We start from the raw sequence: 12,715 nt of genomic DNA, 5'->3' as shown, positions 1-12,715 counted from the left end.
CAAGGAGGTCTCAGATCTCAGGAGGGGAAGGAGGACACGTGCGAAATCTAGGGGTTTCTCTCCCCCTGCAAGGAAGATGGACACGTGGCTGCAGATAGCATCCTCTTGAACACCTGCAGCAAGCCACACTGTGCTAAGCAGTTCGCATGTCAGCCCTCTTTTTCATCCTTGTTGCAACTTGAGAAGCCTCAGTTTCCAGATGAGGAAACTGAGGCTCAAAGAGGTGTAGTGACTTGCCCAGGGTCACGCAGCGGGAAAGGGGTGGGCTGTGACCCTGGAGCTCCCAGGTGTGGGCTACTCTATACATCTTCATCCTGGGGAAGGGTAGGGACACAACTTCCCTCCGGTGATCCCCAAGGCAGGTAATCCAGACACCTCACCTGGACATCAGGGTGTTCCCTCTTCAGCTTTGCCTCCCTTTCCCCATCCCCTCCTCAGCCCTGCTCGCTCCTTACATCCTCAGAAAGCCTCCTGGCTCACTCAGCTTTCTTCCAGCTCAATACCCCCTCATTTCTCTCGACACCAGCAGCCTCCTCCAGGAAGCCCATCCTGGTTATCCCCATCCCTCTAGAGTGAACTCCAGGGACAGGAGGTAGGGGTGGGGTGGCTGATTCATCTCAAAAGCCCCAGCACCCAGGAGAGGCTCAAATAAAACCTCAAGGGTGGGGCTTCCCACCCTTGGTGGCGCGCGCAGTGGTTAAGAATCCGCCTGCCAATGCAGGGGACACGGGTTTGAGCCCTGGTCCAGGAAGATCCCACATGCCGCGCAGCAACTAAGCCCGTGTGCCACAACTACTGAGCCTGAGTTCTAGAGCCCGCGAGCCACAACTACTGAAGCCCATGCACCTAGAGCCCAGGCTCCGCAACAAGAGAAGCCACCGCAATGAGAAGCCCGCGCACCGCAATGAGGAGTAGCCCCCGCTCGCCGCAACTAGAGAGAGCCCGCGTGCAACAAAGACCCAACGCAGCCAAAAATATAAATAAATAAATAAATAAATAAACAAACAGAAAAAACCCCTCAAGGGTGGGCCTGGAAGCGGAAGGGTCCAGCTCTGTTGGAAGATGGCCCTTCCCCAGGGTAGCCTGGGGGCCAGTTTGACAAACCCAAGTCCTCACTTCCCTCCTCCTCCCAGTGGGGCTGGGATGCACCTCCGGGAGGGCAGAACCTTTGTTCCCTGGAGATCTCCAGGGCCTAGAACCAGGCCTGGCACAGCAGGTGCTTAAAGCTGATTTGGTGAATGAATGAATGACGTCATCTCCTTCAGAAAGCTAGTCACATCCTGCTAGCCGTTCCTCGAATGGCTGGGGAGGAGAGTGAGGACGATGCTCTCCGTCTCACTCCAGGCCAAGCTGTGCCAGTCGTGCTGTGTGATGTGGGCAAGTTCTTTCGTCTCTCTGAGCCTCAGTTTCCTTACGTTTCACGTGGGAATAATAATAATGCTTTTCTTCTGAGGTTCTCTCGAGGGTTCAGTGAGACAAGCATGAGGGCCTAACAACCTGCCTGGTGGTTATTATTATCACCAACAATAGGATATTCTGGAACTTCCCTGGCAGTACAGTGGTTGGGACACCACGCTTCCACTGCAGGGGGCACGGGTTCGATCTCTGGTCGGGGAACTAAGATCCTATGTGCACACGGTGCGGCCAGAAAATAGAAAACAACAACAATAGGATATTCTTCGCTCCTCTTTCTCACCAAACCTGGGTGTCATTCACCTCCTCTCACCCTCTGCTCCAGCCTGCTCATACCCTTGGCAAGACCTGCCTCCCACCCCTTCTCTCCTGCCTCTGCACTTCTGCCTGTGGCAGTCCCCCCTTCCTGGAGGGCCCTTGCCTTCTGCTCTGCCTATCCACGTTTTCACTTCCACCAGAGGCCACCTCCTCCGGGATGTCCTCCCTGACTAGCCCTTCTCCCTCTGATGGCTCAGGCATCCTTGTCCCCCAAGTCTGTGTCATTTGTCCCAGAGTGGGTCCCACCAGTGATAGGACTTGGGCTCTCCCCCTGCAGGCTGGGTGACCCTCTGGCTGCTGATGCCAATGTCAGCCATGCTGAGTTGCAGGCAGCCCAGGGCTGGGACCTGGAAGCTGCAGAGGACCCACACATGCTCTGACACCAGCTCTCATCTCACAGGCCTCACCCCTGGCCCTTCCTGCGGCAGCTTGTGGGCCCGCCCCAGGAGGAGCAGCTGCCCACAGGAGAGGCTGGGACAGTGTGGCCTGGCCCCCTTTGTCACCCCTGCGGGTCAGGCAGAGGGCCCAAGGCTTTGCAGGCCCCTGGCAGGATGTAACTGAGGATAACTGAGGCCCGTTTGTTGCCAGGAGCCCCCATCTAGGGGAGAGGCAACCAGCCAACACCAGAGCCCCGATGCCAGGCACCATCCGTGCCAGCAGATTGCATCTGACATCACAGCCACCCCCTTGCCTGGTGACCACGGCAACTGGAAGCCTCCCCCTCCTCTCCCCGCCCGCGGAACAGTCCTCCACGTTCCTTCTAACCGTGGTCTTCCTGTGCAGAATGTGAGCGCGTGTGTCTGGATGGACGGGGGTAACAGGGTGGCATTTTTAATTTCCTGCAGCTGGCAGAGCTGAGCCACACAGTGGTTAGGAACAGGGCTCTGGCACCATACAGATCTGGGTTCCGGGTTCAAATCTCAGCTCTACCACACCCTAGCGATATGTTCTTAGGTGGGCTGCTACCTCTCAACTATAGATGAGAATAATGACAGGACAGATGTCAGAAGGCCAGAGGGAGGAGACAGAGTCCTCAGTGCCCACAGTGAGTTGTGGCAGTTACAACTATTGTCACTCAGATGCGTGCTGGGAGGGGCCAAACCTGGGTTCAAACCCTTGCTCAGTCTCTCCTGAGCTGTGGGGCCTCCTCCAATCACAGGACCTCTCTGAACCTTGGTATCTTCATCTGGAAAACAGGGCAACGACCGACGCCTTCCCAGCAGAGCTGCCACAGCACAGAAGGCACAGAGCCCAGCACGAACCAGGCAGAAGTGCCCCGCCGTCTCTGTTATCCTTATCCCTCTTGTTTTGTCCACTCGTAGCTCCCAAGTCCTGACACTCCATGACCAGTTGGTCCCTTCTTCCCTTTGTCATCCCCAGGCCCACAGTCACTATCACAAAGTCCCAAAGTGTCCCTGACCCCTGCCCAGGCCTGAAGAGTGGCCTGGTGCCCCAGGAAGAGTGCCCGTTGGGCACTGGAACGGAACCTTGGTGGGGGGCGCGGGGGGGGGGGGGTGTCCCTTCTTGCTGATTCTCAGTTTCCTCATCCGTGACATAGAGTGGCAGCTCCTGTCACCTCAGGGCTGTAAGGACTGCAGTGCAGGAAAGGGCTCTGGGGCACCCCTGCTCCAGCAGCCCTTGCAGAAGTCCCCCCCGCCCCACTGTTTCTGAACCGGGGTCAGCCCCTCTGCCTCCTAAACCAGCCACCCTATGGCCCTGCCCACCCCTGAACCCACACGACCCTGTAGCCAGGCCAGCTGCACCCCTGCCAGGGCCCTGTGGATTTCCGGGCCTGGACAGAGAGAGCGGTTAGAGCCCTGTCCCCTCTGCCCCCAGCTGCTCCCAGGCCCTCCAGCCGCCCTACCTTAGCCGCCCGCCCCTTGTCCATGCAGTCGGGGTTCTGACAGCACAGCCCCTTCTCTTCAGCCAGGCTCCGGTCTTCTGCAAAGGAGAGAAGAGGGTTACTAGTCGGGCGGGGCCCAGGGAGGGTGCGCCCCAGGCGGGGGCACCCAGGCTCCCCGGGGCCCCAGGAGCCTCCTGACCAGAGGATGGGTGGGGCCATCTCCTCAATGCACCCTTCAAAGGAGGGCAGTGTCCCTTTCTCTTTTAAATGCCAACTTATCTGCATGGGAATCTGTTAGCAGAGCCCTTTTCTTGTAGCAGCTCCCCAGGGAAAGTATCCAGATTCCAGGGGGAGAAAACGTCTTTGGAAATGAGCAGCTCCCTCTCTCTGTACCACTAGTCTGGGGAGGGGGATGGCTCAGTGACCTTGGGGCCCCAGGGTTCCTGGGGGATCCCTGCAAGACTACGGGGGGAAGGGGGATGCCAGGGGCCCAAGATCCCTTTCCTACCCCTGTCCTCCACATCGCTGCCTCTATTGATGGTCTCCCCCGCAGAAGCCTGGGGTGGTCCCCCTCACCCGCTGTCCGTCTTTGACCCAGAATTTGGTCCCCTCCAAGCTAGCTGCCTCTCTTCCTGGGGCGCAGCAGCGGAGGGGGCAAGGAAGGGGGAAGAAGAGGCTGCCCGCCCCGGTCAGCTTGCAGGGCCAGGAGAAGGGGTGATGAAGCGCGCCCCGACACGGGGCACAGTTTGGACCCCCGCAGCCCTGATTCCGAGACCGGCGTCTACCTCCCACCGCGAGCAGGCCTTCCCCAAAGGAGGCGGCAGGCTGAGCCCCCGCCTGCCGAGGGGAAGGAGCTGGCCCTGCCCTCCCATTGATCCTCCCCCGCCCCAAACTCCCCGGCCTGCCCGCGATGCCCGTCGCCCGCGCCCCTCCCCGAGCCGGCGCGGAGGCGGCCAGGCCCGCCGGCCTGCATGGCGAGGCCCGGCCGGGGGGCCCGCACTCACCCATGGAAGAGGCGCCGGGAGGCCGGGAACGCGGGCGGTGCGGGGGCCGCCGCGGGCCGGCCGGGGGCGAGCGCAACGGCGGCGTGGGGCGGACGCCGGCCGAGCGCCGGGGGAGAGGCCGGAGCGCCGCGGCCGCGGGACCCTCTGCGGCTAGAGGCGGGGCGGGGCAGGTGGGCGGTGGGAGGAGCCGAGCGGCGGCCCCGCCTGCGGAGGGCGGGACTCCGCGCCCCGCCCCCTGCGCCCCTCCGACTGGACCCCCGCTGGGCAGAGCCTGCCCCCGGGCGCGGGGCATCTGCCGGGAGGAAGAGACCCATCCTCCCTCCCCGAAACTGGAGCCTCCCCCTCCTCTCTGAAATGTCGTGGGTGTGACCAAAGGCCATCCCTCCGCCCCCCAGCTCCCTCAGCCTGCCAGCCACCTCAAAAGAAAACACCTCTGTTTTTGATGTGGTCCGGAGACATTTTCTCAGTCTCCTGGAAAGTGGGAATGAAGGCATTTTAGACAACTCTGCTATTTCTCCTGGCCCCAAAGGTACCGTCTAAGTGGAAACGGTGCCTTCTTGTAGATAGGCACGCAGGTCAGGACAGCTCCCTGCACACTTCGTCCTCCACCCCCAGCAGAGGCCCCTCCCCTCATTTAGACATGCTGTCAGCGGTGGGGGTAAGGGTTCCATAAATGGAGTGGGCTTGGTGGCTACTGTTGTTTTATTACTGTCATCTCTGTGTTGGTTAGCATTTTAAAAACTTTATGGAAGTATAAAATAAATATGTACGGAACAGTGCAGCTCTCATGAGTACACAGCTCAGACAATTTTCACAAAACGTATTTTTACAAAATAACTGGCACCCAGGTTAAGAAGCAGAGCATCACCAGACCCCCTGCAGAAGTCTCCCTCATGGGAGCTGCCAGCCACTCCCCACCCCCCAGGGGATGCTGTCCTGACCTCTCTTTCCATTAGTTTTGCCTGGTCTTGTACTTTATGTAAATGGCACCATGAGATACTTGGACAACATTTTAATGTTTACAAAACACTTTTCGCTACAGAAATGGAGCCTGGGGGGAGGTGGCCAAGACTCTCCCAAGGGACTCAGAGTTCTCCTGAGCCTGCATAGACCCCATCCCACCTGCAAGTTGGTGCTGGGAGGCTCTGGGTAGATGAGATCCAGGTGTGGAAGATCCAGTTTCCCATGGGACCCGGGTCTCTCTCCCAAAGTCTCCCCTGGTCCCTTCCCCAACCAGAGTAGGATGCCTGCCTTTCTATGTGCATCTATTTCATGGGCTGGCCCTGGGGACTCAGGGGTGACCAGGACCCCGTCCCTGCCCTCAGGGACTCGTGACAGAGGGAACTGTGATGGATCCCAAGTCTTCTGGGTTCTCTGGATTCACTCAGCAAACACACAGCAAGGGTCCTCTGAGGGCCCACCATGTACCTAGCCCCAGGCTGGGCACTGGGGACCCATTGGTGACCCTGACAAGTCTTGAGGGCCTCATGTGGGGCCTGGCACGGCTGGGGGGAGGAGGCTGAAGGAGCAGCTGCACAAGAGGCCTTGCTCGGTGTTCCGAAGCTTCCAGGCTGAGAGGGAAGCGACAGCACAGTGTCCCCCAGTGTCCCCCAGTGTCCCCCAGCCTGCTGTTTGTGCAGTGGGAACCTGGCGTTCTGAGAAGGGCCCCTGCTAATTCTCGGGACTCTCAGGCGGGCCCTGCCTCACTCAGTTCACAGAATCACACAGTTCTGATTTCCCTCTCGGAATCTCAGCTGTCTGAAGGGCCAGGGATGCCTGCCCTGCCTCTAGCCCGGAGGCAGGGGCAGCTGAGGGGGGAAACGGCCTTGTGAGGACCCTGACGGGGTCCCTGGGGTCAGCGATCCTGCTGGCCCTGCCCCAGCCCTGCCTGTCAAGCCGTAGCTGGCTCAAGGGTCGGGTGGGAAGCAGGGCTCTTCTCCACCATCCAGCAGCATCTCCTCTGCCATCTGGGTTTCCAGGGACCTGGAGACCACAGCCAGCTTTGGGGGAGTTTCCCATGCACCCTACCTGAATCTGGGGAACTCAGCCAGATGAGGTCTGCTTGTAACCCCGAGTCCCTGGGTTCTCACAACTCGGGGCCTGGGGTTGGGTTCTAACACCCTTTGTCCCAAGACTTCTGGATTCTGGTCCTAAATTCAGCAGGCTCTGGGCTACTTACTCCACCATAGGGTCCTGGAGCTGCCTTGCCAGCCCTCTGGGTCCTGCCATGGCCGCCCCAGGCCACAGCCACTCCAGGGCCAGACTCCCCTCGGCCACCGTGGGGTGGTCGTGGGGTCTGGAGTTCTTTATCCTGGTTCTTCCAAGCACTGAAGTTCTACGTGGCTAACCTCTCTGGCCTCTAGCACCGACCTGCTGCCCTCCCGCCCTCCCCCCGTCCCCCCCCCCATTTTCAGTTCCCTCAAGGTGCTCAGTCTGCTTTCTAGACCCCACCCCTCTGCGGACTGCTCGGTCCCAGCCCCTCTGGAATCTAGTTTCCCTGCACTCCACATGAAAGCTACAGCCTCCGAGAGCCCCTAGGTGTGCTTCTCTCCCCAGAGACTCCAAACACAGGAACGTCGCTGAGGACCCTGATGGCTCTCGGGGCCCGGAGACGGGCCTCTGGGGGCCAGGGAGGAGTCAGGCATCGGGATGGACTGTCCCCACCCCGGGCCTGCCATGGGCTCCCCTCTGACAAGTTGCCCGGTTTGCAGCCCTGCAGAACGGGTGGGCCTGGTAAGGGGGAGACGTTGTACCAGGTGGTACATACCCTGGACATAGTTGATTGGGCCAGAGGTGGCCGCCTGGGCCAGCCTGTTCAATTGGACTTGCTCTCTTGAGAATTTGAATTGAGACGGGCAACTCCTATTGGGCCCTGGAGCCCTGAGGTCACAGAAAGTCAGTCTGAGTGGGTACAGAGCCCCGCAGTTGATGGGGAGCAAGGACAAGGGGCCCCATAGGAGCACCTGGTCAGTGGAGACGGCCCTAGAGCAGAGAGGAAGGGCAAAAAGCAGCTCTGTGACCGCGGGGCAGCTCCCAGGGGCCGCCTCCACCACCTGCCCTCACTCCCCCCAGGGTCCCCGCCCCGGAGTACCCCTCTGGCTGCTGGCCCTTGGCCAGCCCCAGGCAGACCTGGAACCTGGAAATTGCCCACCCCCAGGGTGCCAGATGTTGTCTCTCCGGGTCTGAAACAGCCCAGCTGCCCTCCTGGCCTCCTCGGGCCCCTGCGGCTCCCAGCATCCTGGGGAAAGCCAGGGCCCCTCAGCCAGGCAGACAAGCCCACATGCCAGCGTCCCCCACCCTCTATCTTAGTCACACGATGCCGTTTTTCCTTCTCCAACACGATCTCTACGACAACTGGCCGACAGGGCGCCTGGGCAGAAGCCGGCCGGCAGACATGTTTTGCTTGGCCAAGCACAGTGCTTCAAAAGAATTTGAATTGGTTGCCAACTTTGAAAAGTCAGATTTCACATAAAAATCCAGATTTCTGGCTTCCATGGACAAACCAGAGGAGCCTGGCAGCTCTGGACCCATATTCCTGATGGCTCCAGCTCCCCAGTTGTGTCTGCCTTAGACTGGCACACACCCTTCCACCCTCCACAGTCCCCACCACTCCCTATCGCCTCACCCCAGCCCCCTCCCTCTGTTACTCACTACCTCCCCTGGGAGGGAACTGAGCGTCTGACCGAGGCCCAGCCCTTCCTGGTTCTGTTCCTCTGCCTCTGCCACATCCTTCCCATCGCTGTCTACTGTCAACTGACATCCTGCCCACTCTCTAAGGCCCAAGTTGAATGCAGCGACCTTCCGGAAGGCCTCTTGATCTCAGAATATCCAAATTTCAGATGAATCTCTCCCTCCTAGATCCCACTGTCCTGGGATGGGCCTTTGAATTGACCTGTTATTTTGGACCTATCTTCCCCGCCAGATTGCTCCAGAAACACCTGCCTATAACCATAGCTCTGACCTACTCAGCACCTGCTGGGCACTCTGTGCCTTTCACACGTGGTCTAATTTCACCGTCAAACCCTCTGCAGCATGGTCTAACCCCAAAGGGCAGCTGCTGGCCACTGTAGCTACTGAGCATGTGCAATGGGGCTCATACAAATTGAGACGTGCTGTACATGTGAAATACACAGCAGATTTTGAAGATTTCATGCAAAAAAAAAAAAAAAAAAAAACAGAATGTAAAATCACATTGATGTGGACTTCCCTGACTGTCCAGTGGTTAAGACTCCGTGTTTCCACTGCAAGGGGCATGGGTTCAATCCCTGGTTGGGGAACTAAGATCTCACATGCCGTGTGGCACGGCCAAAAAGTAAAATAAAATAAAATCTCATTGATGATTTTTTTATAAGGATTACATGTTGAAATGGTAATGTTTTTGAAATAGACTGGATTAATTAAATATATTCTTAAAATTCATTTCACTTGCTTGTTTTTAGGTTTTTTGCTTTTTGTTTTTAATGTGGCTAGTAAAAACATTAAAATGATGAAAGTTCTAGGGGATAGCACTGTTCTAAACAACTGAGAGAAGGAGGTATGTTGATTGTTGCCCATTTTACAGATGAGGAAACTGAGGCCCAGAGGGTTGGGCGACTTGCCCAAGGTCATGCAGCTAGTGAGCGATGAGGCTGGGACTTGAGACTAGGACGGGAAGACTCCAAGTCTGTGCTCCTAACCAACAGGCCACACTGCCCCCATGGTGCCCCCATGGTTCCTGGCATGTTTAGGTGCTTGGCACACATGAAATGATGCCCCCATTGTCACATAAGACCCCCTTTCCCAGCTGGCTGCAGGCTGAGACAAGCGTACAAGAAACCACCCTTGTCATTCCTCAGGGGAACCCCTCACCTGTGAGCACGCCCTGGCATAATGAGCCTCAAGAAGGCAGAGCTTCCCTGCCCATCACCTCCCAACCCCGGGCCTGGCCAGGCAAAGGCTGCCCCTCCCAGGAAGCAGCTGTGGCCTTGAATGCCCCCTCCCACGCAAACCCAGCCCTCCTGAGAGCCTATCTATGGTTGGGCAGCTGCTGCGGGCTGTGCTAGGACTGAACCCCGTCATCAGGGCAGCTTGCAGAAGGGCAAGATTTGACCCAAACCTGCCCAAGAGCCAGAGGGGTGTGTCCTGGGCAAATGGCTGCTGACCCCAGGAACCATCCGCCTCTCCCTACCCCAGACTCTGGTCAGAGCATCACAGGTGGCCTGGGAAAGAAATGTGGTCCCCTTCCCAAAGCCCCATGTAGCACTGTGGGGTAGGGCCGTCAAGTGGGGACCCAGCTGGAGGAAGGAGCCCGGACCATGGCCTCTGATGCTGTCCCTGCCTGCAGCCCAGACTAAAGATGTCATCGTCCCCTGGAGCCTAGAGACCCCCAAGCACTGCCCTGCCCACCCACACGCCTTGGACTCAGTAAGAAGAGGTGGGAGGACACATTCAGAATTCCTTTCTGGGGCCCGAGAAACCGTCCACACAGTGTCTGCCCACAGGCCTGGAGCCAGCCAGCCACTTCCTCTGGCTGAGGCTGCTGTGGGCACCTGCCCATTTGCCCACCACCGCGGGCTTCCTCCCAGGCTCCTCAGAGGAGCAGAGAGTGGCCGAGGGAGGAGCAGGACTGCAGAAACGGGTGTGAGATTCCAGTTCAGGACAATCACGCTCCGGGCACGAGCCCCACCCCATTGCGGGGCTGCGCTGGCGCTGGGACCCACCACCCACCCGTGCTGGGCCCAGGCCAGGGGCTGGCAGGGTGCAGAGGACAGAGCCCACACAGACAGCTGTGTGCCCGGCTCTCCCACCTGCCTGCCTCAGCTCGCCCCCGAGGCCAGCTCACGCGCCATGACCCACCCACCGTGTGCCGGGACCTCTTTCCCAGCCGGGGCCAAGAGGCACGGGGTCGTGACGGTGGGTGAGCAGGGCCTGGTCCTGTGGCTCCGAGGCTGAGGGCGGGAACTGTGGATCTGGGTACCACCAATCACCACCCCACTGAGCCTTGCCTTCCCTTCCAGAGCGAAGGGGACACCAAGAATGGTCCCTGCCTCCAAAGGTGGGCGTGAAGATGCAAGGAGCCAAGGGAAGTCTTGGCACAGGGCAAGTCCCCTCTAAATGTGAGCTGTGAGGCCCCACAGATGGCAGGGACTGCCTTGCCTGGAGAGGCTGGGGGCAGGGGAGGGGAAGCGGGCTTCCCAGGGGTTGCTCCAAAGCCCCGGGGATGGGTGAGGGCCCAGCAGCAGGAAAGCCTGGCACTTTGCCGTGACTGAGATGAAGAGGACAAATAGGAAGAGGGGGACAGACCCCTGCTGGGCCTCCCTGGCTTGTGTCTGGGACTGGCTGCGTGATCTCATGCCGGACCTCAGCCGCCTTCCCTGCCTCAGTAGACAGGAACCTGCCAGGTGAAGCCGTACAAGCAGACAGGACTCAGTGTGCCCCCCAGGCCACTCTCCCAACCCACCCTCTGGTTCCAGAACAGCGCCCGGCTGAAAGAGAGGGGGAGCTTTCTGCCAGGCTGGCCCGCGCCTGCCCCGAGCGGTCCTCCCGCTTCCCCCTGCCCAGCATCACGGGCTCCTCTCTCCCAGTCTCCTGCACAGGAGGGCGCTGTGCCCACCCCACCCCTCCAAGCAGCCACATCCCTCTGTCCACTTTGGCCAATGGGACAGGTTGCCCAGAGGGGCCTCCTCACGGGTTCGACAGCTGTCGTTTATGCCCACCAGGCACCCATTCTCCCTCTTGAGAGCAGCATTGCCTGCCCTGCTTTGCGGAACCCGTGCCCCACGTGGTCTCTTTCTGTGGTGGATCCCAGGCCTAGCCATCACTTTCCGTGCCCTCTGGCTGCAGGGAGGGGTCAGGGAAGGACCACGCCGGGCTGGGAAGTTGTGCCCCTGAGAGGCTCCTGCTTCTCCAGGCCTGTGGCCTGGGGTGTGGGCGTGCCATAGCCTGGGGCCCCAGATGAGGCCAACAGAGGAGAGAAACGAGGCCCGAGACACCGCGCCCTGCTGGCTTCCGCCAGCCAGACCTGGGCTTCCATCACTGGCACTGGTGTCCTGACAGAAGGGGAGTCGCCAGCCCGAGGTTGAACGTTCTGCTGGGCCACTCATTAGCGGAGCTATGATAAAACAGCAATGATAACAGCCAGCATGGACCATGCCCTTGCTCTGTGGCGTGCGGTGTTGGAAGGGCTCCACGTGTCACCCCAGCAAGTCCTCTCAGCCACCGCACGACACCACCTGTATCTTTATCCCCACTGACACGGCCAGGTCGGCATCCAAACACCGGCCGCCGGGCTCAGCATTCCGCACCACCTGTGCTGCCTCTCAAGGGGCTTAATCTCTCTGTGTTTCTGTTCCCTTACCTGCAATGGGGATAATACGAGAAATGGCACGTGTCCTGGGGCCTCGAACACGAACATTCCAGAAAGACTCATCCCACCACCTGGCCCTGATCTTGGAGGCAGAGGACAGAGGCAGAGCCCAGGCCTGAAGCCTAGAGCCAGCCCCTGCTGCCCTGCTCCCAGCCCAGCTGCGGGGCCCACACTGCCTGGCCGGCCTGCCCTGTCTGCCCTGTCTGCCCCCGAGGCCCCCAGGGTCCTCGTGCTCAGGCCCCTCTCCTCCACCAGCGGCGGCTCTCAGGAGGGGCCTTGTCCCCCCACCGCTGCTGATGTGACGTGCAGCAGCACGTGCATGGTGAGCGGGCCGCAGGCTCTGGCCAGAGGGAGGCGGCCGGGTAGACCAGCTGTCCGGGCCTCCTGAGAGCCCTCCCAGGAAAGTGGGACTGCACCTACCCCCGAGGTCCTCGATGATGTCCAGGGTGGAGCTCCAGGAGAAGCGCTCCACGGCCCCCAGCTCCAGCTCGGCCAGGGCACCGGGCAGGGCCTCCAGCGCGTAGGCACCCCGCTTCTTCCAGTAGAGAAACATGCTGAGGCCCGGGGAGGCCTCCCCGCCGGGCCCGTGCCCTCAGAGGCTGGGCGGCCCCGGGGACCCGGGTCCCCGAGGCCTGGACACAGTGGGTGCAGGGACTGCAGAGGGGCTGCAGAGACCCTGGGGCTGGCCACAGGCCGGCGAGCACGGCCCTCCCTGGGGAGGGGAGCATGCTGGGAGCGGCCGGGGGCCTCGGAGCTGACCAATGGCCAGGGCCCCAGCCCCACACAAAGCGC

The 12,715-nt window shown here is 60.2% G+C and overlaps 1 protein-coding gene across 7 annotated transcripts in view; it reads right to left on the bottom strand.

Annotated features, from left to right (window-relative positions):
• PLEKHG5 (pleckstrin homology and RhoGEF domain containing G5) overlaps window positions 1-12,715 on the bottom strand; it is a 50,962-nt gene that overhangs the window by 23,925 nt on the left and 14,322 nt on the right. For 5 of the 7 annotated variants that reach the window (XM_082467796.1, XM_082467797.1, XM_082467795.1 and 2 more), the window contains exon 2: window positions 3,596-3,672. In XM_082467796.1, coding sequence (XP_082323922.1) covers window positions 3,596-3,672 — 77 coding nt within the window. Of the gene's footprint in view, window positions 1-2,833; window positions 3,303-3,595; window positions 3,673-4,578; window positions 4,734-12,715 lie in introns of those variants that run through there. The other 2 variants (XM_082467800.1, XM_082467794.1) reach the window with 2 other exon arrangements.

This window comes from Balaenoptera physalus, assembly GCF_965194825.1.
Source record: "Balaenoptera physalus genome assembly, chromosome: 1".
Taxonomy (NCBI): domain Eukaryota; kingdom Metazoa; phylum Chordata; class Mammalia; order Artiodactyla; family Balaenopteridae; genus Balaenoptera; species Balaenoptera physalus.
Note: the sequence above shows the minus strand (reverse complement) of the source record. Positions and strands in the feature narration are given on the sequence as shown.